Here is a 26,339-nt window from a genome sequence, read left to right on the forward strand (position 1 = left end):
ATCAAAAAACATCAATGATGCTGTAGAAATTGGATTATTGTGAGTGGGACGCACCTTTAAAAAAATGACCTTCAGACGCGATTTAAACACAGCTGGTGCAAACATTCATTGTGATTCAGTTGGTCCACATAAACACTCAAACTTAAAAAGCATCCAATAATGGCAGATAAAGTCTTGCAGATACTATTTTTGCATGTAAATTCCTGACTAAAGGACAGTTTTGTTTTTGTTGCTTCAATGTGACCTCAATACCATTTAGGTTTGTTTTTTTTCTCCAGTGACTACATTGCAGTCATTGCATGCAAAGGATATGCAGCTAAATGACTATTTTCATTTGCATAACAGTTTGCATTTTGCCGACCGTCTTGCGCATCCTTGAAATGGGTCACAGTGACTCCCACAGAAGCAATGAACCACAGGTGGATATTCACCCATGTGGGCGGGGTGGGGGAGGGGGGTGGTTGGTGTCTAGTCTTCCCAGCAGTTCAGCAGCTTGCCCAGTCCCATTTAAAATGCAATCAGTCTCAGCGGACTGCGACAAGCGGACCAGACAGTCCAATTACGGTGGCCCCTCGGTCAAAAAAGGGCGTGCTGGGGTGGAAAATACACCTCATGGACTGACACTGACGCACCTCATGAAATACACGCCAACGCTGTTGGACCCAGAACTCACTGCACCTGATCAATCGCCACAGTCAGGGGCAGAGCCAGGAGTTCAGGGCCCCTGGAAAGAATATTGCTCTGAGCCCCCCCTCCCTTTAAAAAATAATAATAATAATAAAACAACTTGATTTTTTTTTTTTTTTTTGCTGTGGGTCCCCCCAAGCTGTGCGCCCCTTAAATCTTCACCACCTTTCAACCCACTAGCGATGACTTTGACCTTTGACCTCACTTTGGCCACAGTACATGAGGGCTTTGGCTTTTTTGTTGTTGTTCTTGTTGTTGTTTGTTTTGTTTTTTTTTTGTTTTTTACATACACCAGAATTTAAATTAATATTGTCTCACAAGCAAAGTGTGGCCAAAGAATGCGGCATTCATTTGTTAAATGTCTACTAAATTCCAGCAATGAACTATACAATGATGTATAGACCCTGTACACACTTGTTTTTTGGCAGAATAGGCTTCTACCATATTCACTCAAGTTTAGCCTGAGAGATGTTAATTTGTACTGTACTTCTTCAGGTTTGGCACCACCTGAGCATACTTTTGGCAAGCAAAAACTTTTATAGCTATTATTAGCATTAGCATGTAGCATGGGATGCTTGCTGTACGTTTCTTAACTCTGATAAAATAAATCACACCACGTGTTCTGAATATTGCACAGTACGGAAACACATTAAATATAAACAATATATAATATCTAATGTATTTTAAATGCGTTATATTAATGTGCTAAATACTACACACATTTTGACTCACAAGGTCCATGTACTTTATTTTTCTTCTTTTTTTCCAATGATCGCACAAACCAAGTAATCGATAACGTCAGATTCTGAAATTATCAAGCAGTGTGGTCATCATGCGATACCTGGTGGTTTCAGGGGAGCACAGATGAATCATCTAACGCCTCGTTTCATCTGATGTAAAAAGCACCATTTACATTAGACAGACATCAAGAAAACCAGATAAAGTGTTCAGAAGTGTTTTTGATTGTTTTTTTCTTCTTTTTTTTCTAAAAAAAGGATACAGAAATATTTAATATTAGAGTGCTCTGTACAAGCATGCACTGTAAATGCTGACTGGCCAGTTTCCGCTCATATTTGCTCCTGGGAAGGGTGGGAATGGGACCGTGATTTTTGGCTTTTGGTCACGTTTTAGTCAGTTTTAGTCAGTTTTGATCTTGTGTCCGCCGCTCAGCAGTCTGTGTGCCTCCTCATCATCCCTCCAGAGAAATAGCGGCAGATTTTTTACAGTTTCTCCTGGTGTTCAGACGGCTGCCTTGGTTGGGACAGTCTCATTGGAAACCCAAGCACATACGCCTACTGCAGTGCACATTTATCATCTATAAACTCAGTCTTTTATTAAAAAAAAAAAAAAGAGTCTCTAGTTTTAGTCTCTTCATGCCTTGTAGGTTACACTTGACTGCGGTGTGCGCTGTGAATCAAGCGCTCGTTGTCTTTGTCGTCGGTTCTCTTTCCGATCTGTTACGCGTTGGAGAACCGCTGACTCTGAGCGCTGTGAAGAGCCACTCCCTGGGTGCCAGAAAAGGGCCCGAAAAATACCCAGGAGAGCAGGCCAATGCATTTTTGTTCTCTGATGTGATTCTGTGTACATCTCTCTCCATTTCCCTCTCTCTCCATCTCCCTCCCTCATCTCCCTCTCTCCATCTCCCTCTCTCCCTCTCCCTCTCTCTCCATCTCCCTCCCTCATCTCCCTCTCTCCATCTCCCTCTCTCTCCATCTCCCTCCCTCATCTCCCTCTCTCCATCTCCCTCTCTTTCCATCTCCCTCTCTCCATCTCCCTCTCCATCTCTCTTTATTTCCAGCTCCCTCTGTTTCCATCTCTCTCTCTCTCCATCCCTCCCTCTCTTTCTGTCTCTCACCTCAGATGGCTTTGCCCATGATCAGCAGGCTCATGAGGAAGACCATGATGAAGAAGATCCACATGAAGAAGCGGTCCATGACCTTGGCCACCTTCCTCCACTCGCCCGTGCGCTTCTGCGTGGTCCTCTGGTCGCGGTAGCAGTTGGCGATGTACTCCAGGTGTCTCAGGAGCAGCTGGTGGTGGCATATGCACTGGGCCTTGCAGACCTCGCGCCCTGTCCCTCCTCCTCCTCCACCTCCACCTCCAGCCGCTCCCCCTGCCACCCCGTGGTCCGAGCCGGCGTGTACCCCCTCCCGCCAGAAGGGGGCGGTGTTGTTCCCCGGCGGACTGGCGGCGTCTCGCTCCGCGTCCTCCTTCTCCGTCGGCGCCGGCGCCTCCGTCCTGCCCGGGTCCTCCCTGGGGGCGCGGCCGTTGGCGGCCCAGTTGGCGCCCCCCCGCGGGGCCTGCGGGTCGACCCGCTCGGGCAGGACGCTCATGCAGTTCTCGCCCACCTCGTAGACGAAGCAGACGCGGGCCAGGTAGTGCAGGATGAACTTGCGGGCCCACTCGGGCACCGGCTTGGCCTCCGGGCCGCAGTAGTGGATGTTCATGATGAAGATGGTCAGCGCTGTGGAGGCCGTTATCATGGTCATGGTGGCGATGTAGTACTTCCCTGCATAAGGGGAGGGGGATGGGGAGGAGGGGGGGGGAAAATATCAGGGAGAATCAGAACAGCAAAGGCAAACAGAGTACATACAAGAGCACAGAGACATGCTGGCTGAGATTATAAACAGCGGCACTGCTTGCGGAGGGGGGGCCCTCAAAAAAAGGGCCCTGACTGACAAGGGCCCTCAAAAACTGTGCTGTGATTCTGCAGGGACGAGGTGGCCTGGGGTAGTGGGGCCCAATGCGAGATCTTTTCACGAAGCCCAAAATCCTTGATGGCACCCTTGACCTTAAATATAGATAAACAATTCTGGCATCTTGAAATTATTTTTATGTTTACCATTATAGACCAACTGGAAAAAAACTTATCTAAACCTCGATGAGCTTTATTGATTCATCAGGATGGACTTCTCCGGAACAGGAATTTACAGCCATTCCTGTAGCCAGACATGCAGAACACTGATTAATTAGGGAGCTATCGGCTTATCGAACCAGCAGGGCCGGAGGATTTAACCAATAATCAGCCTCTATTATCCTGCCCTTCAAGCAAGCTATTGAGCCAGAACAATCCTTGAATGGTGAAAAACACACTTGTAAGTATTGTGATAGATTCTAAGGTTTTCAGGGAGCAAACTCAGCATTTGAATACCGACATAATAGAGGGAATATAAATTAGCGAAGCCCAGCTGAATCTCTGTCAGAACAGCTCTGTCGAAAACCACCACGATTAAAAACACCGTACTGCAATAAATCACGCCCGGCATATTTTCCAGCGATGTGATCTTGTGTCTGTTGTCTGAGAAACGTGCGCTAACCAAGGCTGGCACGAGGCTCGATAACCCTGGGCCTGGAGAGCTGCAGGGTCTGCTGGCTTTTCCGTCTTATCTTAAAGTCAGCAACCGACTCAGAACAGAGACCCCGGGTGATCAGACTCAACCGTCTAATTGGCTGCATCAATTAATTCATCAATCGATTAACTCATCAATTAAGGGTGGCAGCCCTACTGTACCTGCTGGTCTGCAGTGAGGGTGACACTGTACCCCCAAAAAGGAGCAATGGATTCCACAAAATTATAATGGAATTTAGTCAACATTTTTTTTTTTCACCCTTTGACTCAATCAAATTAGCTTTTTTATAAACAAACATTGGGGAGTATAGCAATCAGCAAAATTAACTTGGCAAACTGTGCTTGTGAGGGGGGAAAACGGTACCCTTGCATCTGTTTGTAGTTAAGGACAAATGTTTACTGAATCCAGTCATGAATTCAGATCGAAGGTCCCATAAATAAAGGTTAAATAAGGGCCCAAGATGTTCTCTTGTTTTCTACCTTCTGAACTAAAACATCTGCTTTTGACATGCTCAGTGTCGTATTTAAGCCTTATTTAACGATTCTGCAGCCCCAGTTTGGCAGGACTTCAGCTGCAAGTTTCTATTGATTGCAGATCAATCAATGTGCCAAATAACAGGGGAAAAAGCGTATTTTAAGCCACTACTCATTCTTCCCCCCCGAATGAAATTATGGCGCAACTCTGGCAGCGAGATGCCGTTACTTTTACAGCACATTATTTCATCTGGCATCAATGTGCTCGATTTGAAATATAAGAAGCCAGAGGCCAGATTGTGGACGTCATTTTCAGAAACTCTTTACTATATGATCCGTTATAAGGGAGCAGTTTTTGTCCCAGTTTGTTTTTCAGAGCCAGTGAATGGTGTGTGCGTGTGTGTGTGTGTGTGTGTGTGCCCTGCGATGGACTGTGTTGCGACCTGTCCAGGGTGTATGTATTCCTGCCTCTCGGCCAAAGCATGCTTGGATAGGCTCCAGCACCACGTGTGACCCTGCCCAGGATAACTGGGGTAGATAATGGATGGACAGATGGATTGTGTGCAGATCCTTCCCCTCCCCTCGGCCCCACCTCCCCTTGCCCCGCCACCTCGTCCCCGCCCTCCCCTCACCTCGCCCCACCTCTCCTATCCTCCACCTGCTCCCCCTCCCACCCTCCCTCCCTGGCCCCCTCCCCTAGTGCCTCCTTACCTGCCCCCTAATCCTCACCTCATTTCCCCTCCCCTCCTCCCTCCCTCCCCTCCCTCCCTCACCCCCCCCCAAACCCGCAGCGCCCTCACCAATGAGCGGGACGTTCTCGGAAGGCGGCATGCTCTCGGCCACCAGCAGCTGGAAGACGGTGAGGGCCAGGAGCACGGTCACGCCCAGGGACACCTTCTCCCCGGAGTCGGCCGGCAGGTAGAAGCCCAGCGGCGCCAGGAAGGAGATCATCATGCAGGGGATGAGCAGGTTGAAGATGTAGAAGGAGGCCTTCCTCTTCAGGTGCAGCGTGTAGGTGATGTCCGGGTACGGGTCCGAGCAGCAGCCGTACAGGATCACGTTCTTCTTGGCCGGCATGCCCAGCACCTCCCACTCCACGTTCTCCACGAAGTCGGCCAGGTCGGCGCTGTCCAGCGCGTTGTGTATGTCCATCTGGTTGCCGTTGTGCGTCCAGGAGCCGAAGGTCAGCCGGCACTGCTGGGCGTCGAAGGGGAAGAAGGACACGTCCACCTTGCAGGAGCTCTTGGTGATGGCCGGCGAGTCCCACATGATCTGCCCGTCGTGGCGGATCACCACATTGGTCGCCATGGAGCCCGAGAACTGGTCGTCGGCGCTGGAACACAGAGGAGGTCAGAACGACCGCCTGGCTGCGGAGCGAGGCCGGCAACGAGGGCTGGGATTTTAGACAGCGCCACCTGCTGGATCCCCCCCTCCCCAATTCTGAGAATGCTGAAAAACAGCCTTTGCAGTAAACCAAGGAGTTTAACTCAACTGTTAATGCTCCACACCTTACATCGGGGGGTGAGAGGTGAGGGTGGGGGGACGAGGACGGTTATATTTGTTTCTGCTTTTCACATGAATTAATAATACATTTCAAATTATTGTTAGATTTCAAATCAAAAGTGTCACTATCCAAACACCAACAAACTGCACTGTGTATTACATTATAACATATTTTGTATGTTGTCTGTGAACAAGAACCCGAAGGAATCTGTGCGTGTAGGTATTTGTTGTAGATATAAGAAAAGACAAAGAAAGATACTCACGTCGCGATAGAGAGTCAGTATCCATTGGGACAGAGGAGAAGAAGTGAAAAGAGAAAAGAAGGAGAGGTATGGCAAAGGCACAAGGAAAGCGAGGGAGGAAGAGAGGACTCTCCAAAAAGAAAGAGTGAACCATCCCTCCATCTGCTCCCTGTTCAGGCTGAACCATGTTTCTGCATTTTATCACTTTTCCCCTATCCTTTCCTGGAGCTGTGAGCTAAAAACAACCCACCAGCGACTGTCCCAACTCACAGTGGGAGATTGTGCAACCCTGACACCCAGAACGGGTGGAGGTATCCTATCAATTTCCACCGATTTGAACCAATGGAGAGTAAAACTCCATTGATTGGTTCAAACAAGTCAGTGATTTACAACTAATCAAAGTAAGGACGTAATTTAAGGGGGGCGAGGCGGAGGTACCATTATATGGTTGGTTTGATCTAATTAACATGCCTCATCAATGTGTTCACAACCATATTTATTGTACCCAAAAACATAACTCACTAATGAGAAGCAAAAAGGAGCTGCCCCCAAGGCGGCATGTCAACCAATGTTTTTATTTTCAGCCATTCGGCCATTTGCGCATGCTTCTGCATAGTCCTCAGGCAATCGCTTCCTCAATGTCAATTAAAGGAAAAAAAGCAGTAGCCTTCATTTTCTCTTTCCTGTGATGCACCAAACTGAGTGAGTAAATGGACAGAATGGTATTTTATGCACTCAGTGATGGGATTATCTGTATTTAATGAGCAAATAGAACAGCGTCTGTTCCAAGCAGCTTATAGGTCACGTCCATAAATTTTACAGCAGGAACTCAATCAAGCAGCAAATAAGCACAAGCTCTCAAAGGTCACCCTGGCAGTTATTTTCCTAATGAATCGTGAAATATTCATTTGTTTTAGGCATAATCAATGCATCTAACTTCATCAAGGCTCATCGCGCGCATAAAAACAAGATTAATACTCGCAAAGTATTGAACAGGCCAGGAGTCTGTGCTTCTACAACAATAACAAAAATTATTTCCTGATTTCAGTGCAAAATTCACCTTTAATTTCCACGTATATTCAACTATGCTTAAATAACATAAGAACATAATAATACATAGCTCAGGAGGTAAGAGCATTTGTCTGGCAGTTGGAGGGTTGCCGGTTCGATCCCCTGCCCTGGGCGTGTCAAAGTGTCCCTGAGCAAGACACCTAACTCCTAATTGCTCCCAATGAGCTGATTGGTACCTTGCATGGCAGCCTTTTACCGTTGGTATGGGTGAACGAGAGACATCAATTGTAAAGTGCTTTGGATAAAAGCGCTATATAAATGCAGTCCATTTACATAATGAGGAAAACAGACCGTTCAGCCCGTCAAGGCTTATCATTTTGACTAAAGAGTTTGCAGCAGCCCAGACTTGGACTGCTCGATGGCTTCATCCTCTACTACCTGACATTTGGACGTCTTATCTACTCTGTTTAGTAAATTAACTCTGTGAACTGTTCCCAAGGTCGGCTGGGTGCTGTGGGGGCTCTCAGTGATGAAACGCAGAAACGGCCAGATGCCCGGCTGCTCCCTCGGACAAGCAAATAGAGAGAGCAACCGGCTTGTGCCTATTCAAGGGAATGAGAGAGAGAGAGAGAGAGAGAGGAGAGGAGGAGGGAGAGAGACAGAGAGAGAGAGGAGGAGGAGGGAGGAGAGTTAGAGGAGGAGGACAGGAGAGAGAGGGGGAGGAGGAAGAGAGGGGGGAAGAGAGAGGGAGAGGAGGAAGGAGTGAGGGGGGAAGAGAGTGAGGAAGAGAAGGGTGAGGGGGAAGGGAGGGAGGGAAAGAGTGAGGGAGAGTGAGAGACGGGGGAGAGAGAGCGAGAGAGAGGGGGATAGAGAAGAAGGGAGGGAGAGGGAGAGCTGGTACAGATGATTTCAATACCACTCCGACCTACTTGTTATATAGGACAATATCAGGTTTCCATACATAACTACTAGGTATGCGGATGGTATCAAGCCCATCATAGTCATTTTTGTCCCAGGTGAGGAAGGCATCGATCCACACCTGGCGGATCCACAGGTAGGAGGTGAGGATCTGGTTACGCTCGTCCTGAAACAGACCAGAGATGCTAAAAATATGCAAGCACCCCCTCCCCCCCACCCCCCACATTGACAGATAAGACCTCATCATATCCAGTCAGATTGGTGACCTGGTCAGATAAGCAAAAAAATTCTGAGAAAAAAGACTTAAGACCTTAAGAAGGGTCTCAGACCCAGAAATCATTCTTACCTGAAAGCAGTACAAATGGCATCCTTACAATCACACTGAAACAAACTTTTAGTTAGGAATGAGACATTATTAGGAGGAGGGTTTGGTTATATTTATGCTCTGAATGAACAGAGAGGGTGGTATCATTCTTCATTTGACCAATGAAGAATACACTCCCGCTGTAACCACACAAGAAGCTCAAAACAAATACAAGGGTCCGGCAATATTTCCCCAATTCTTAACTGAAAATCCATGAAAGGCTGTCTAAACGAAGAATGTCCTTCCAGGACCGAGTGTCAGGAAAATCGATAGTCTTCCTCCTCAGCCTCGCTCACAGTCTCGGTAGCTGGAGTCTAATCATGATCGGAACACATCCACTTGCAATTTGTCCAGTCAGCCAGCTAACAATCAATGTAAAATGTCTTACAGATTAACAATAGTAGTCTTGCAACAGGGCTGCCCAACCCTGTTCCTGGAGATCTACCGTCCGGTAGGTTTTCGCCCCAACCCTAACAAAGCACACCTCATTCAACAGCTAGGGCAGGGCTGCCCAACCCTGTTCCAGGAGATCTACCATCCTGTAGGCTTTCACTCCAACCCTAACAAAGCTCACCCCATTCAACAGCTAGAGCAGGGCTGCCCAACCCTGTTCCAGGAGATCTACCATCCTGTAGGCTTTCACTCCAACCCTAACAAAGCACACCTCATTCAACAGCTAGAGCAGGGCTGCCCAACCCTGTTCCAGGAGATCTACCATCCTGTAGGCTTTCACTCCAACCCTAACAAAGCACACCTCATTCAACAGCTAGAGCAGGGCTGCCCAACCCTGTTCCAGGAGATCTACCATCCTGTAGGTTTTCGCCCCAACCCTAACAAAGCACACCTCATTCAACAGCTAGAGCAGGGCTGCCCAACCCTGTTCCAGGAGATCTACCATCCTGTAGGTTTTCACACCAACCCTAACAAAGCACACCTCATTCAACAGCTAGAGGCCTCATTGAGCTGCTAATTAGTGGAGTCAGGTGTGCCAACTTAGGGTAGAAATGAAAACCCACAGGATGGCAGATCTCCAGGAACAGGGTTGGGCAGCCCTTGACTTGCACTCAATGGCCAGTGCCCCTGCCGTGGGTCAAAGGTGAAAGGTTAAAGGTCGCGCAGGCCGCCGGCCCTCACCATGTCGATGATCTGCGAGAGGGTGATCTGCAGGGTGACGTTCATGATGTTGTCCGTGTCCTGCACAGGCCGCAGGGCGTTGGTGTAGTTGGAGAACAGATCGGTGAGCAGCTTCTGCGCGTACTTCCCCTGAGCGCACCAACACACTGAGGGAGAGAGAGAGAGAGGGAGGAAGTGGGAGAGGGAGTAAGGGGAGAGAGGAAGAGAGGAAAAGAATGAAAGGGAGAGAGAGGGAAAGAGTGAGAGAATTTGTTGATTATAATTCAGTCCTCAGGTATTTTACCGACAGGATTTTTGTCTTCTTGTCTCTGTCTCATGGTCTACCCACAAGCTAATCTCATCCTGTCCCTACTGTGGCATTATGGGTATAAACCTGCAGGAAAGGGCTGTGATGTTGCCTAGGGTGGAACAGGGTGGGGTGGGTGGAGAAGGGGGGGGGGGGAGCCCAGTCTCTGCAGTGTCTGTGGATTAAGATGGTTGGATCTCATCCATGTGAGCGGATGAGTGATGAGCAAGGAATGGATGGAGGGAGGGAGCAAGGAAAAACAGGGTCATTTCGTGAGCAGTGGGTCAGAGAAGAATTTGGGCCTGGCTCAAGCTCCACGCTCATGTTCTGCCTAGGACAAAACATAATTTCAAACGAGATCCGATTGTGTGTTAATATGATAATATGAATGGATTGTGTGAGTGTGTGTGTGTGTGTGTGTGTTTCTGTCTGAATGTGTGTGGGTGTGTTTGAATGTGTGTGTGTAAGCGTGTTTGTTCAAACAATGACAAAAGAAGGAAATGGTTCCATTTAAATAAAGAAAAGCAACTACAATATGATAATATGGTCATATAGCTAGTCCAGTTTTCCTCCCATTTTTGGCAATAAAAAACGTTGTCACTTTATCTCTTTTAATGTTGGAGGCACTGCCGCAATTTCCTCATAAAGGGGGGTGTTAAGATAAACACAATCTGATTGGCTGATTGGGTGAGTGATTGACAGTCGGGGGTGTTCCCGCGTGCCGGAGCAGCCAGGGACACTGCGTTCCTCACCACTGCCCCCGAGTCACCTCCGCGCTCAGGTGTCTCTGGCTGTCAATCAACGTCCCCTCTTCTGCCCATTAAATAAGGAGGAAAACCGATATGCATCACACTCTCAGTACTAAGTACTAACACAGAGCTGCCCAATACAGCACCCTCCTAGTGCACACTACACAACAGTACACTAACACAGAGCTGCCCAATCCAGCACCCTGTGAGTGCACACTACACAACAGTACACTAACACAGAGCTGCCCAATCCAGCACCCTCCTAGTGCACACTACACAACAGTACACTAACACAGAGCTGCACAATCCAGCACCCTGTGAGCGTACACTACACAACAGTACACTAACATGAAGCTGCCCAATCCAACATTCTCCTAGTACACACTACACAATAGTACACTAACAGGGAGCTGCCCAATCCAACATTCTCCTAGTACACACTACACAATAGTACACTAACACAGCCGCATAGTCCAGCAGCCTCTTAGTGCACACTCGGAAGGGCAGCTGTAACAAGAACTCCAAACGGTCCAAGAAGCCTAAACTGTCAAAAGTGTGCAAATGAGTGAGATAACAAGTATGACAATTTAAACTAGCATTTTATAACATACTATTTCCAGTGATACATCCTATGCAATCATTATAGTGCACTGTGTGTTTCCCATGGGAAGAATGTGTTGCCTCACAGGCTTTCGCAGCGGGAACACCACACTAAGGGGTTAATCCCATTTCAATTCAGCCAGTTCAGGAAATTAAATGAAAGTCAATTTATCGCGGACTCCTCCTAGAACATAATGGACATTTTCAGTAAATTTTGAATCGTTAACTGAATTTAAGCGGATCCAACCGCCGCCTCCCCCCCACCCCACCATCCGAGGACAAAACGCAAAACGTGATCCAGCATCGACGATAGCAATTTATAGTTTGTAATATTGGTTTATGGGATTTACTGGATATTGCGCCGGAGGTGAAGACCCCTTGTGTAAGCAGTTTAGAAAAAGCTGGAAATCTTCCGGATTACAACTGTCCTGGCGCATCCCTGCAGTAAAACCTCGATGTCTTACAATCCGCAGCGACTCTTATTAACCCGGGAGAAACTAATAACTCTCTGAATCAGAGCTGGGTGATTCTGGCCCAGGAGGCGCCAGGGGATATTCCTGGGTTTCGTTCCGGCTGAGCTTGACCACGGGAGCCTGATGGACGATTGAGAGTCTGAGGCTCAATACGCTGAATGGTGAAACGCTGAGCGCCTCCAGCACACGGTCACCGGCATTCATTAAACCCGATGAATTCAAACAAATCCGGCTACGTGGTTAAAGGGTGGAGCGAAAACCAGGACCATCTCTGGCACTAGCAGGATCAGGAGCGCCTCCCTCTGCCCTAGATCAGGGGTGGGCGATTTTCAGACCTACCATCTGCCCTTTCTGAATGCGCTCCGTATGCACCAACACTGGTTCAGTCCTGTATCAGATCACAGCCAAACGCTCCATACAGGGACACAACAACAGTTCCTGGCTGTGATTTGTGCGTTTATCAAGAAACGTCGCTAGAATGCCAGATTTTTGCACGTCAATGTCAAGGCTAATTGAGTAATTAACGCCAGATGTCGGCATGGAAACCAGAAACGGACATCACCCCCCTTTCCCACCTCGGTGTCTAAATCACAGGTGGCCACAGGAACGGCTGGTTCCTTCTTTCGCCTTAAAATAAAAGCCGCCAAGTCAGATCTAAGCAACTCGGTGAGGTGACCGTGTGATCGACTGCTTTACCTGATCAATTCAGAGCTGAGTAATAACATACATCACGGCAGCTGGCCCCTTTCAGTCAGTCAGCTCTCTAAATTAAAGTTGGCCCCCAACTTTTTTTTTGTTTTAGTTTTCAGCATAAATCAACAACCCAAAGTACAGTACACACGAGCAGCCAGGTGAACCGAGCCGACTGTGTAATAAACTGCTTTAGCCTGATCGATTTCTTTCTGAACGACGATGAAAACCGACAGAGCGTGAGGCGCTCGGGACCCGGGTCTGGTGACCCACGCTGTAAAGCCTCCTTAAAAATCACTCCATCCAATCACGACCCAAACGTACTCCAGCATTAAACTGAGAATTCACGAGCCAACCACTAATCAAAGTAGTTTATATTATTAAAATAAGCAGCACACACACAGCACACTATTTTAAGTAGAGCAGGCAGGAATTCATTAGCTAATTATACGGAGGGTGATTAGACGACCCGGCTGAAAGAGCGGATTTTGGGAACTGGCCCAAGGCACCAGAGGAGGACCCCCATGTTCTCGGTAATAAAGTAAGTGGAGTCTGGATCCCGCCCAGACTAAATCAGTTCAGCCTCAGTTCAGCTTTTCCACTGTAAAGACTGAGACCCTGGAGACTAAATTCAAGACAACTGCCTTCCTGATCAGGGGAAACATCTCACTGAAATACTTCAGGGGTCATTCTTATCACAATTATCTGGTCTTGTCTTTAAATATAACACATTTTCCTGGATTATGGTTGATCAAAAAAGTAGCATTGACCCTAAGGAGGGTCAGCCCATGTCTTGGAGTGTCATAGGGTCTAATGATTCTAGTTTTCCGCCTTAAAATCAACACAGATTTAGACCCAAGAACCCAGGTGATGAGTCATCTGTAATCAACCTCTATAACTGACCAATCAAGTGCCGAGTAACAACAGAAACCAGCAGACCCTGCAGCTCTCCAGTAGACCGTGGGTTGAGGAATGAGCTGGAATCAAATCAACCACCCTTCATCTCAACGAAAAATAGTATACTCTAAAGATAGTCTACTCTACTACTTCGACTAAAACTATAAGTGCAAATGCATGCCTTCTGTAATGACACTTTTATGTTGTCAAGTCAGGAACTTCACCCAAAGCAGTTCAGGAATTCCCCAAACCAATCCCACAGCTCTAATCTATTGAAATCACCGGGGCTTAGAAATGACTGAGATACCATATGCCAAAAGGTAGCAGTAAAATATGAGAAAAGGGTTGAGTTACCACCCCACTGAATGCACAAGCAGAGCTGTAGAGGGCTACAACCATCCCAGTGTGACCTTTGACCCACTTGATCGCCTCCCCTACCCGCTCGGTGCACTGTGGATGCTGCAGTGGCTGATGGGAGTCTATCTGGCCGAAGCCCAAAGACAGGCACCATGTAAGAGAATTAGACAAAGAAGCTCCCTGTGTGTGAGTGTGAGTGTGTGTGAGTGTGCGTGCAGGGGGGGCAGGGGGTAGGAGGCAGGGCGGTTGTAAATTAAGTGGCGGGCTTTCTCTCTGGCCATTCACAGACCCCTGGAGCTCGTGCAGGGCTCTGTCACCACGTTGCCAGGGAGGCGTCAGGCTGGAGAGAGGCAGGCACTGCTCTGTCACCACGTTGCCAGGGAGGCGTCAGGCTGTAGAGAGGCAGGCACTGCTCTGTCACCACGTTGCCAGGGAGGCGTCAGGCTGGAGAGAGGCAGGCACTGCTCTGTCACCACGTTGCCAGGGAGGCGTCAGGCTGGAGAGAGGCAGGCACTGCGAGGCTTGTGAGGACGTTCACACGTCGACCTGCAGCGTGTGCTGACTGCAGTGCAGCAGCAGGGAGAGCCTGAGCGCATGCGCTCACACACATTGCTGCAGATACACACACTCACGCAGATACACACTCACACACGCACACACACTCACACAGATACACACTCACACGCGCACACACACGCACGCGCATACACACACTGCTGCAGATACACACACTCACACGCGCACACACACACTCGCACACACATATGCACACTCACACACACACACACACTCACGCAGATACACACACACACACGCACACACACACACACACTCACACACGCACACACACACACACACACACACACTCTCACACACACACACACACACACACACACTCACACGCGCGCACACACACACACTCACACACACACACACACACGCGCACACACACACACTAAGGTAAGCTTTAGCCAGTGACAGATGAAATGAAAGCCGTTCATGTCAGAAACCGGATGAAAAGCTCCACATGCAGACCAGGGGCACAGAAGGGCAGACTGTGTGTGTGTGTGTGTGTGTGTGTGTGTGTGTGTGACGCTCTGTGCATGCCTAACACCATAGACCAAAAAGCTATCATCACCATCTTACACAGCTACATTAACCAGCATTTAATAAGCCATCCTGGATTTCTACACCAAAACTAAATCTGGGGGGGGGGGAAATCATACACTTTTTCCAAATATTACCACTCTCAAGCCCCAACTGTCAAGCTCAACCAGATGTCCACTGTGAGATAGGATGCGATGAAGGCAGGGTGGATTATCAGAGGGCAACCCCTCCCCCCCATCCCCCTCCATTCCCGCCCCCCTCAACACCCCCACCCCCACCCCCACCCCCGGTGGTCACAGATACTCAGGCTTCACAGAAAACGGCAGCGATTGGAGGACCTCTGCGTTTAATCCCGTCACGATGACATCGGTCAAACACTAAAACCATAACAGCTCCTGGAACACGTAAACAGGGACGACAAAATCCACTCAACCTGGCGCTCTAAACTGATCGCTGCTGCAGCAACAAGGACCTGGAGAGTGGCTAGTTAAATTATTTACCACTCATCAAACTACATTTATCACAAGGCTACATCATTTTTGCCATTGCCACCTGTTTTTACAAGGAAACATTACACCACACCACACCACACCACATATTCTGACTCATCTCACGTCTAAGACAAGCAAAGCTTTTCCCAAGCGTCTCTTTTAATGATCACAGATCCACTCTGGTGCCACAGGTGAGCACCTCTTTAGATGGCAAGCCTCACAACTTTCTAAAAGCAGGCTAGGTGTTTAATTGTGAAGCAGGTCTCGAAATAAGCTGAGTTTGAGTGTGTCCACCAAAATAATACTTTACTGAAAAAGTTCCAAGTTTCCAATCACAATCGAAGCTTCATCAACTTTGGTCAAAATTCAATAGGCCCATATTTCACAGTGGTTGAAAAAAGTATCATTTTTTTCTAGGATATGGGTTAGCGAGGACACGCTGAGACTGCCCCAATAGCCTACTTTACTTATTCATCAGAAGACGTAACCGAATGGAAACTCCTCCGGTTGTCACAACCGTCAGTCTGTGTCTACAAAACCACTAAAGGTTGTAAGCATGAATCATTTAGATTGTGGGTCGGCGACTTCGTTGGCTTATGCAAGTCAAAACGTTGGCTTTTTTTTCCTAGAATGCAAACATTATCATGCTTAATGTAGCGACGCTAATGCGCTTCTTCTGTGCCTGTGATGCGTTGGTCATGTGGATACGTAGCCTTGACCACGCGCAATCAACCTCTTGACCGCGAGGAGTTTTAACCCCTAGAAAGCCGAGGCCTCCCCACGGGACAGCTTGAACGCCGTCGCCTCCCACCACCGGCCAGTGTGTCATGTAAGAGCACGTTTAACATGTCTTAATCCTAAAATGCTGGGGATTTAAGTGGGATGATAGGGGATAGAGGAACCGGAGAATCAGCTTGACGTGGGGGTTAAAGCATCAACGGACGAAAAGATAAATTCAAACAACTGTATTGTGCCGCTATGGATTTTAATCGAGACCATTCAGGAAGTAAAAATATTTGGAAAAACTTGTGCAGCTAAATGCATTAGCCTATATTGCGCAACCCCTCTTCATTGTAGTAGTCTCAGTGTCTATCACAGCAGGTAATTAACTTTTATTGCAGCATATTTTAGGCCGATATCAGTCTACATCCAGCCTATTTGCAATATGACAACCCGCCATTCAGTTCACATAATATATATAGAAATATATTTAGGCGTTTTGCGGTCTTATTTGCAATAATACTCACATTGCACGGACCACGGACTCGCACGGTGTACTCATTACGACAAACGAAGAATGATTGACAACATAAGAGATATTGAGCACTCCAAATTACATGTTAAGCGCGGAATAAATAAATTTAAAAAACGGGCAAAATGTGTATATGGACATACGAAACGTATGAAACGTTCTTAAAAGGGAATCCCAAAACCTACACAGCCGAGCGTGTTTCAGTGCGTAATAACGGCATATCGCACCACAAAACCGCTTTATTCGGCGAATTGGACACCAGCTATCACAGAAATCTACCTCGATTAAAAAGGTCCAAGCATGAAATCTTAATAATCCGACCGAGTAGCCTAATCAGTAATAAAAGGGAACTATACCTGGCAGAAAATTGATGTAGAGCAGGAACCAGAGGGAAACTTGGATCCTCCATACATGCATCTTTCTCTTAGCTGGAAAAATAAGTTTGTTCCCTATAGAGGCGGCGAGTCAAGAATATTCAAGTAGGAGTTAAACATCTAAATTATATTTCAAGGTCGAAAAGTGAGAAGATAAACCCCCGTGCCTAAAAGGTAAGGGTAATTCGAAGACTCGAAGCCGGCGAGGTAAGATCAAACAGAAGATGTGCGGGCTTCATGCGGTCGATGTAATGGGTTAGTCCGGAACAGCGCGCTGCGTTTAAAACGAATGAAGGAGACGGACCACAGTGCGGACTACTGGACGCACATCGCCTCGCGGGTGGCATTGCCGCCTTCGACAGCTACCCGGGGCACGCGCTATTAATGTTTGCGCACCCAAAGTCAGCATTATATCATTTTCATCACACGGCGCACGTGCGCGCGGCGGTTGTATTTTGCTTTTGACGCACTGGGATTAGCAGCTATCTGGGCATAATGTACGGCGTGGAATGCGGGAACACAAGAATGAGGAGGCAGAACGGGGGAGGCGGCGGGGGGTTTTCTGTCCACATTGGGGAATTTGCATCTAGAAAAATAAAAAAAAAACGGGGAAAGGAGGTGTCAGGAGATATTCTTTAAGAGTAACACAGCTGACAGGGTTTTAAATAATGAAGCAGGGAGAAGAGTCCTCTGAATAATTGAGAAGGGGAAGGTATTGGTAAATTCCAGTGTAACAGTAGCCAAAAAGGACTTGTTTCGGTCACACGCTGGGCGACGGTGTGCGAATACATCCATCAACACAGACGTCCACTTGACACTGATCCATATGCTCAGTTAACGTCATTATACGGGGATAAGTCCACAGTACTTACACGTGTTCCTTTACCGCGCTTTAAATTGTTTACAGCGCCATCAAGTTAAATCCCCACCAGGCCAGTCTGATAACGAAAAGGCGAAATGAAATGCAGCGCGTGACTACTTTTATAGTCGTCCTGCATCTTTTCAAAATGCAGACACACTTTATTTTTCTTAGTCACCAATAAGTTAGGAAGATAACTTGTTTTTCCTTTATTTTCAATGAAAAAATACACTTGGGATAATGTAAATCGACAACCCCGGAGGAGAAAAAAATAGAATAATTCATTTTTATTCATTATTTAATAAAAAAACATCGTTAGCACAACCATGCATACAGTCCAACGGCCATAGAAAGACAAGATCCTTTTTTTAGAAAGGCACGGAGCCAGACGGAGGTCTTCTCTTCTGGCCATAATAAATTGAGCAAAATTATTAAATATAATATACAAAAAAAGAAAGAAAATTAAGCATCTATTCGCGGCTTTTCAACAATAACGTCCGCAAACCAGTGACCATTTATTACAAACATGGACTTAAAATAACAAAACAAAAAAATGCGAACACGTCATCAGAGTCGGCAGTACGTCACAATGATGGGAGATGAGCTCAGGTGTATCCTTCGGTCTACGGGTGAGGAAGTTGTACAGATTTATGGAGGAGAGACCCTATTTGCTCGGTTCTACCCCACCCAGAACACAGACCCAGAGCGTTGAAAGGCTGCTATAATGCAAAAACTTCATCTGAGATATTAAAAAAAAAAAAAACAAAAAAAAACGCATTCAGTCTGGAGCAGTGTTTTTTCCCCCTCCTTCCACACAAGCAATATATATATATGCACATCAGAAACTGATCTTGAAAGGCAGGGTTTTCCCCCCTTCCTCATTCAAGGGCCTGTTTGGAGATGGTAGAGACAAACAGGGACCCCTTCAACCCATTCAATTTCAGTTCCTCTCTGTTCTCTAGTGTCACCCTCAACCAACTCCCCTACAAGAGGAAGATCTTTTCACCTCAAGAGGGTAAAACTGTAAAACACTACAAAAATATATCTTATCCCCTCCCCGCCCCTCCCTCGTAGATTTATTTTGGCATTCTGTTCTGTGAAGATTCGGATTGGTTCACCGGCCTGGTTTTTGTTCCGTTCCCGTGTTTAACAGAGCTGGAGTTAATCTTCCGTAAATGAGGGGCCGATTCCTCCGACGTACAAGTTTAGCGAGCGGAAGCCTGAGGCCAGACAGTCGAGCGCCTGCTAACGGACCAGAGAAAAACCTTTAAAGGTACGAAACACGGAACCTCACCCCCCGACCCTCTCCTGCCTAAAATAAGACAGAGTGAGACCAGACAAGGAACTGCGCCGGGACACAGGACGCCAGTCCACTGGAGAACAAAGTGTGGGCCACCAGGGTGAAGCTCATTCAGCGAGATTTGTGCTTTCTGCATTCATGAAAAAAATGAAAAAATAACAATAATAATAAATCATAGACCATAACATAAGCTGACACCTTCCCTTTAAATAGGGTTAAAATGACTGGTCAAGTAACATCCGACAAATCTGCAAAATATAGTTTAATTATTAAACACACATCTTTAGGCAACTAAAAAGTACAAAAAAACAACAAAACAAAACATAAAGGAATGCTTTATCTACTGAACGTCCGCAGGTAACTACAAGAGGCGTGTCAGAAGGGGCGGGGTCTAAAGACCCAGCCATCCCAGTCCATCAATACCGTCAATCCCTCCAGGGCAGGATACAGCTAGACCCAACCAATCAGCTTTCCCGCTTAAGCAGGAGGCCCCTCCCACCGGTCCGCCCCTTCCTCGAAGCGAAGCGTCTCATTGGCCGACGACGAGCTCGCGCAGGTAGGATTGGGTGAGGCCGCGCAGCTCCTCCAGGGCGTAGTCCTCGGGCATGGGCAGGCGGCCGATGTGGGGGGCCAGGTGGCGGAGGGGCACGTGGGGCCGCCCCGAGGCAGAGTCGCCGCCCTGCTGGAGGCTCAGCACCGCGCGGAGGATGTTCGCCACGCGCTTCGCCATCTCTGGGGGGGGGACACGGACGCCACGCGTCAGAGACCGCAGGGACTCCCTCCAGTAACTCACACAGTATATTTACAGACTGGCTTTAAGTGCCAGGGGCTTGCGTGCAAGGATGCCCAGATCATATGGGCTCGTAAAAGTCACTGTATATTGCTTTTCTCCCTGAAGTCCACCAATGACGGAGGACGAGGTTATTACAAAAACTGAACATTAAATTTGCAATAAAACATTCATTTTGAGACACTGACCAGTGTCGTTTATTAACCCTTCAAGTTCTGAGATCACAACTATGTGATTAGAATGTTCTTAACTGAACATTCTAATGCTGATGTCACAATCACTACCTATTGAAAAAAAAACATTATAGAAAAATCTGCTCTACAAAGGGTTAAATAACAGAGCAGTGCAAGCAGACGGCCGTTAGCAGCACAGGGTACGTATCCCAGGGTGCCGTGGGGGAGGGGGGGCTCACCTGACTGGGCCAGCCGGTCCTTGGCCGTGCTGCAGGGGATGAGCTCTATCCTGCTGCAGAGCGACGTGACCTCCATGTGCAGCCTCTCCAGCTCGTACCCGGGGCTCTCCAGCTGCAAGCGCGCACAAACACACACACACGCACGCACGCACGCACACACACAAGCACGCACAAACACAAACACACACACGCACACACAATTACACCACACACACACCCACACACACACCACAGCACACCCAGACCACACCGAACTACACGGAAACAACACACAAGCGCACACACACACACACACACACACAAACACACACGCACACACACGCACAAACACACGCACACGCACACACACACACACACACACACACAAACACACACACGCCGTTACCGAGGCCTGTATTTACACTCATACCAGCCTGTCTTTGGCTCTGGGGAATACCAGCCCCCCCCCCTCCTTTTTGGCCTTTACCCCTCCTGCAGACCACACCTCCTGAACTACGAACTGGAAACTGGTGGATAAGCAGAGTTAAGCGATAAGGCCCCCTTTCCCCGGGGGCGTGGGGGCACTTGGAGACCACAAAAGGCGCTATATAATCACAATGTGACCCCGCAGGTACCTGCTGTATGGCCCGCAGGGTCTGGATGACGTGGATGTAGTCCAGGAACACGCGGCCGACCGTGGGCCAGTCCTGGATCTGCACGCAGCGCTCCGGAGCAGACAGGCCCTCCAGGAACTCCAGCAGGTAGTCGTGGTTCTCGTTGATGATGCAATCTGAGTAGGGCGGGGGGGGGGGCAGGGTCAGGCACAGGTCACCTATCGGAACACCTTCTCCTCACACGCATCCACTGCACTGAGCAGCTGTTATAGGGATGACCAGCCTGTGGCACTGGCTCCAGGGGCAGCCGGGCGGTCTTACCTGAGGCCAGGTGCTGGATGACCAGCCTGTGGCACTGGTTCCAGTGCCCCGCCTTGTAGAGGTGCAGGGCCTCCCGGTGCCGGTCTCCCTCCCGGTGGGCCCGCGTGGCCTTGGCCTCGTGGATCCACTGCACCGGAACCAGCAGCTTCTCCGTCAGGAAGTGCTCCCGTTCCGCAGAGTCCTCCGTCTCCACCAGGGGGCAGTGCAGGTCCAGCATCGCTCGGACCGCCCTCTCACGATGCCTGCGGTTGTACACATTCAAGACATTTAACCCTTTGAAGAGTAGGTTCTTAAAAAAATGTTTCTTTTCAAAATTTCAAGTCAGTGTTCTAGAACTCCACTGCTTTCAGTCACCAGTATTGACTGTGACATCAGCATTAGAATGTTCAGTTAGGAACACTCTAATCACATATTTGTGACCTCACAGCTTAATGATGCTCAAATCCAGAGAGACTAGCATAGTTTACATGCTTTGAATGCGATCCATTTCATATGTGCTGACATAATTCAGGTGTCTTGCTGAAGGGTACAACAGCACCGGAGAACCAAACCTACAACCCTGAAGCTGCAAGCCCAAGTCCCTAACCGTTATGCTACAGTGTCTATCCTTTAAATAAATTTATAGCGGCCATATTAAACCTGAACTTGAAGTAACGCTTGAAGTGAAATCCAAATGGGGTTTCCCCTCTCCCAGATAAATCAAAGACTTCACTTCTTTTCACAAAGGCTTCAATGTGTCCCTTCCATGAAGTAACAGGTGCTGGTCTAGGACCGGTTCAGCCCGTTAGCTCGTAGCGAAGTGGGTCGGGACACCAGCAGGGAAAGACTGATCCCAGATCAGAATGAAGCTGCGTGTCTGGTCTGCGTGTCGGGGGGTGGAGGGGGGGTGGGAAGGACGTACGCGGGGTCGGGTATGTGCAGCAGCACGAAGACGGCCATTTCCCAGAGTCCCGCGCTCTCCAGCTGGGCGGCGTAGCTGGCGTGCAGCAGGCCCTGGTGCTGCTGGGACAGGTGCGTGTAGTGCAGCGCCTGCAGCACGTTCCACAGGTGCCAGCTCAGGCGGTAGTCCAGCCGGTCGCTGGTCACCGTGCAGGGGTCCAGCAGCTGCTGCAAGCTGTAGTGGCTGAGACCGGGTCACAACACAACACCCGTCAATCAAACAAGCCCCCCACCGGACGGGCGGGCGGGAGGTAACACCCGAACCGGATCGACCAGGATCAGGAACTACGAAAGCAGTGCATGCACCCTGTAACTCAGAGCTGTCCTGTTACAGGGTGTTCTAGGTTCTCACTCCAAACAGCTAGAGATCTGTAGGCAGACTGTTGGAACAATAACAACTCACTTTGCAGAGTCTTTTTCAGGCCACAGGCTCACAATAGCAAAGTGCTTTACAAAAAATAAAAATAGATGGGGTAGAGTCAATGGACTGTATTAATTGTCAAACTCGGTTCTGGGGGACCCCTGTGTATGCTGGTTTTCAGTCAATGATTTTAATCAAGCAGCTCATTTGCCATAATTACACTTAATGTTTTGAGGGATTATTTGCACACTGCCCTGGAGCCCCGCCCCACCCCCACCCCCCCGGCAGCACACCCACCCCCCTCCCAGGCCCCGCCCCCCTGGCACACCCACCGGTCGCTGTACAGCTTCAGCAGGTGGAAGCAGATGTCGTAGAGCGGCCTCTGCTCCTCCCCCTCCTCCTCTGGCTCCTCCTCCAGGTGCAGGTACGGGGGGAGGGGGGCGCAGGCGTACTTCTGCCCCTCGCTGGTGCCCTGATTCAAAAAGGGGGGGGGGGGAAATCGACACGTTACCATGGCAACAGACTAGGCGTGGGGCCCGACCAAAGCATGTTTAAAATGGCTGACGTTCCCACTGCTAGAGAGTAAACGCGAGCTCCTCACCTGGAAGGCGGCCTGGTACTTGCTGAGCGCGTCGGCGACCGAGGCGGTGGGGGGCAGCAGGTACCACAGGTGCACAGCCAGACAGCGCTGCCAGTCCAGCTCAGAGCACACGTTCACACAGCTGTCCGACGTCTGCCACACCTTCACAGGTACAGCACAGGTGCGTTATAAAAGAACACATAGTGAGTGAGTGACTCTGTGAGTGAGTGAGTGTCTCTGTGACTGAGTGAGTGAGTGAGTGAGTGAGTGACTGACTGTGTGACTGAGTGAGTGATGTACTGTGAGTGAGTGAGTGACTACTCTTGAGTGAGCCGAGAGCGTGACGGTTCCGCTGCATGGCGAATATGTGAGTTTCCTGACGAGGAGTCCGTCTCAGGCTGGAGTCCGCAGCTGATGCCTGCAGGTCCGAGTGAGTGACGCTGGTGACAGAGTAGGCTCGGACACGAGTGAGCCTGTCCTGAGTGAGCCGCAGAGCCTCATTCACCAGATACACAGGGGAATGCATTCCAGCCATCCCCGAGGAGACCTTCAGCCCGCTCAGTCCCCAGTTCAACCCCAGCAGTCCCGGCTGATGGACCCCAGCTGCCACAGCCCTCCCTGTCCTAGAGACAGGCACTATTTTCACAGATCACCAAGAATTTTCACATCCCCAAACCACCCCAGATATTCCCAGTTCCTCCCCCATGGATGAGAGAAGACCAATTGACAACGAATTCCGTCTCAGCCCAAGGAAGGGGGAACCTGGCGGAACTCTGTTCCCGGGGGGTGGGACTCACCGGATCTCTGTGCCGGGGGGGGGGGGGACTCACCGGATCTCTGTGCCAGGAGGGGGGGGGGGGACTCACCGGATCTCTGTGCCAGGAGGGGGGGGGGGGACTCACCGGATCTCTGTGCCTGCAGGCTGAGGGGGGAGGAGGAAGACTCCACCGTGATCTCCTGTGCGGAGCTGCAGCCTCCACTCCCTCACCGCGGCGGCCGGTCAGGGCTGAGAGGCGTCCGCTGGCTCCAGTGGTGGGCGTAGCCCGCCCACCTCCTCCTCCCCTCCGCCTCCCCCAGCCGGCCCGCTCCGTCCAGCGGCGTAGCCCCCCACGGGCCCGCCTGTGCCCGCCCCCAGGCACAGCGGCACAATCACACAGCAGTGCTGCACGTGTGACGCACACACCCAACACACACACACACACAAATAGAAGCAGTGAGCACACACACACAGATATGCACGTCTGTGTTCATGAGTATTTTGCGTGCACGTGTGTGGATCTATGTGTATGTACGTGCACATGCATGTGTGAGTGAGGTACTGTGTGTGTGTGTGTGTGTGTGTGAGTGAGTGTGTGTGTGTGAGTGAGTGTGAGGGACTTGGTGCAAGACTGTGTGTATGCGTGCGTGGCACTTGAGTGGGTGCGCATGCGTGTGTGAGGTGTGCGTGCGTGGCGTGTGTATGCATGCGTGTGAGGTGTGTATGTGTGCAGGAGCGTACCATCAGCAGCGCCGGTCTCCGCGGTGACCTCGCTGATCCAGTCGGCGTACTCGTGCAGGGCGTCCACCCCGGGGGCCGGCTGGACGAAGGGACACGCCCCCTCCGCGCTCACCCTGCTGTGCTTCAGCTCGATCTCCAGGGGGCGCCGCAACAGCGCCAGCGCCTCCTCGCTCGCCCCCCGCTCCGCGTCCACCACCCGCTCCACCTGCACCCGGAAGGGGCTCTCCGAAACCCTGCGGGGACGGGACGGGGAGTCCGCTCAATCGCTCGCCCATCGGCCCGACGAGGAGTCCGGATCGGCTGCAATGCCTGATCTCGCAACGTCTCAAATACACTTACGCCCTCACACAAACACAATGGCACAAATAAGCTTCCTTTCAAGGAACAGATTAGTGATTTCGATAGGCTCCCAAGGTCATGAGGTCACAATTCAGACTGAATCATTTAGTGTTCATGCAGTTCAGCGAGAGCAGGAGCCCCTTTCTGAATCTTAAAAAGACCAGGCTTGTTTGGTTAGCGCTGTAAGGTTATGAGCCCTAGCGAACGAGACTCCGACTGGAATCATTTCCCTTAAGGAACCAGACTGAGCAGCGTAGCAGAGCGTTCAGGGAACTGGGCTCGTCACTCTGGGGCTTGCAGGCTCGACTCCCTAATGGGGCACTTAAGGCTGTACCCTAGAGTGATACAATTAAGCTGAACTGTTTCAATAAAACATCCAGCGGTGCAAAATGGCTACACAGCTGTGTGAGCTGCTCTGCGTGAAAGCATCGGCTGCAGGGTTCACTCATGAACACAGCTGCGGTTGCAGATGACTGGACATTCCACATTAGGGCGGGAATCAGACATGCTCAGCCCCAGGTTGGGGGATTAGATGGGTAGATATACACACAGACAGATGCAGATATACACAGAAAGATAGACAGATATAGATGGACAGATAAGACAGACAGACGAAAAGACAGATATAGATGTACAGATACAGACAGACAGGTATAGATACACAGATACAGACAGAGACAGATAGATACAGACAGACAGACAGATAAAAAGACAGACAGTCCAGTCGGCGCGCTCTCTCACGGTGCGCTCTTGGCCAGTTTGGGCAGGAAGCCGAACTCCAGGGCCTGGGCGGGGGTGTCCTGGGGGGCCCCGGCGGGCCCGCTGAGGGGGTCCCCGCAGTGCGCCAGGGTCCAGTTGGGCCCCCAGCCCACGCGGAAGCAGCGGCCCATGAACAGGGCGGCGTCCATCAGCAGCTTGCCCTTGTCCCGCGCCACCGAGCTGCCCGCGGGCACCAGGTCCGGCTGGCGCTGCGTGCCCACCGTGCGCAGCGAGGGCTCGGGGGCCGGGGCGGGCAGCCGAAACGAGGGCCCCGGCGAGGGCCAGGGGGACAGGCGCGACGCGTCCGCCGCGGACGTCCGGGACAGCCGCTGGGGGACGCCCCCGAACGGGGCCTCGGGGAGCTGGGAGAACAGCCCCGCCCCCGTGCTGAACCGGGCCTGGAGCAGTCCTCCTGCAGGGAGAGACACACCCACAAACACTAAATCACAACCCCCACATTCACCCCTTTACAGAATTACATCTAGGGAATGCAGAATTTAAAAAATATACATGTCTATTTATTTTTACACACATTATACATTTACACATGTATATTTACTGAAGTAATTTGGGTTGAGTACTTTGCTCAAGGGTATAATGGCAGTGTCCCCACCCGGGAATCAAACCTGC

The 26,339-nt window shown here is 49.9% G+C and overlaps 2 protein-coding genes across 3 annotated transcripts in view; both read right to left on the reverse strand.

Moving 5' to 3' along the window:
- Window positions 1–2,030: 2,030 nt before the first annotated feature.
- On the reverse strand, window positions 2,031–17,427 carry LOC135264120 (neuronal acetylcholine receptor subunit alpha-10-like). Of its 2 annotated transcripts, none has more exons than XM_064352786.1 (5): window positions 16,941–17,427; window positions 9,683–9,828; window positions 8,196–8,350; window positions 5,311–5,843; window positions 2,031–3,196 (listed from the first exon to the last, which is right to left on the reverse strand). In XM_064352786.1, the coding sequence occupies exons 1-5, from the start codon at window positions 16,999–17,001 to the stop codon at window positions 2,544–2,546; spliced, it is 1,548 nt and encodes a 515-aa protein (XP_064208856.1). In that variant the 5' UTR covers window positions 17,002–17,427; the 3' UTR covers window positions 2,031–2,543. The 2 variants fall into 2 exon arrangements, with proteins under 2 accessions (XP_064208856.1, XP_064208857.1); XM_064352787.1 differs by lacking the exon at window positions 16,941–17,427 and adding an exon at window positions 11,668–11,971.
- A 662-nt stretch (window positions 17,428–18,089) lies between these two features.
- nup98 (nucleoporin 98 and 96 precursor) overlaps window positions 18,090–26,339 on the reverse strand; it is a 29,874-nt gene continuing 21,624 nt past the window's right edge. The window contains exons 25-35 of the mRNA XM_064353185.1: window positions 25,692–26,121; window positions 24,382–24,844; window positions 24,102–24,232; window positions 23,495–23,736; window positions 23,135–23,289; window positions 22,866–23,005; window positions 22,135–22,356; window positions 21,234–21,475; window positions 20,934–21,088; window positions 20,320–20,431; window positions 18,090–19,849 (exon numbers count right to left, since the gene is read on the reverse strand). Coding sequence (XP_064209255.1) covers window positions 19,647–19,849; window positions 20,320–20,431; window positions 20,934–21,088; window positions 21,234–21,475; window positions 22,135–22,356; window positions 22,866–23,005; window positions 23,135–23,289; window positions 23,495–23,736; window positions 24,102–24,232; window positions 24,382–24,844; window positions 25,692–26,121 — 2,495 coding nt within the window. The 3' untranslated portion in view covers window positions 18,090–19,646. The remainder of the gene's footprint in view (window positions 19,850–20,319; window positions 20,432–20,933; window positions 21,089–21,233; window positions 21,476–22,134; window positions 22,357–22,865; window positions 23,006–23,134; window positions 23,290–23,494; window positions 23,737–24,101; window positions 24,233–24,381; window positions 24,845–25,691; window positions 26,122–26,339) is intronic.

Source organism: Anguilla rostrata, chromosome 9 (genome assembly GCF_018555375.3).
Source record: "Anguilla rostrata isolate EN2019 chromosome 9, ASM1855537v3, whole genome shotgun sequence".
In the NCBI taxonomy this organism is placed as follows: Eukaryota; Metazoa; Chordata; class Actinopteri; order Anguilliformes; family Anguillidae; genus Anguilla; species Anguilla rostrata.

Bases quoted from the DNA above. Each gene is read 5' to 3' on its own strand.
- LOC135264120 (XM_064352786.1), bottom strand. From the start codon at position 17,001: ATGCATGTATGGAGGATCCAAGTTTCCCTCTGGTTCCTGCTCTACATC. The intron at 5,844-8,195 runs GTAGGTCGGAGT...TCTGTGTTCCAG, and splicing joins GATATTGTCCTATATAACAA to CGCCGACGACCAGTTCTCGG. The intron at 3,197-5,310 runs GTGAGGGCGCTG...CCCCTTATGCAG, and splicing joins CGAGAACGTCCCGCTCATTG to GGAAGTACTACATCGCCACC.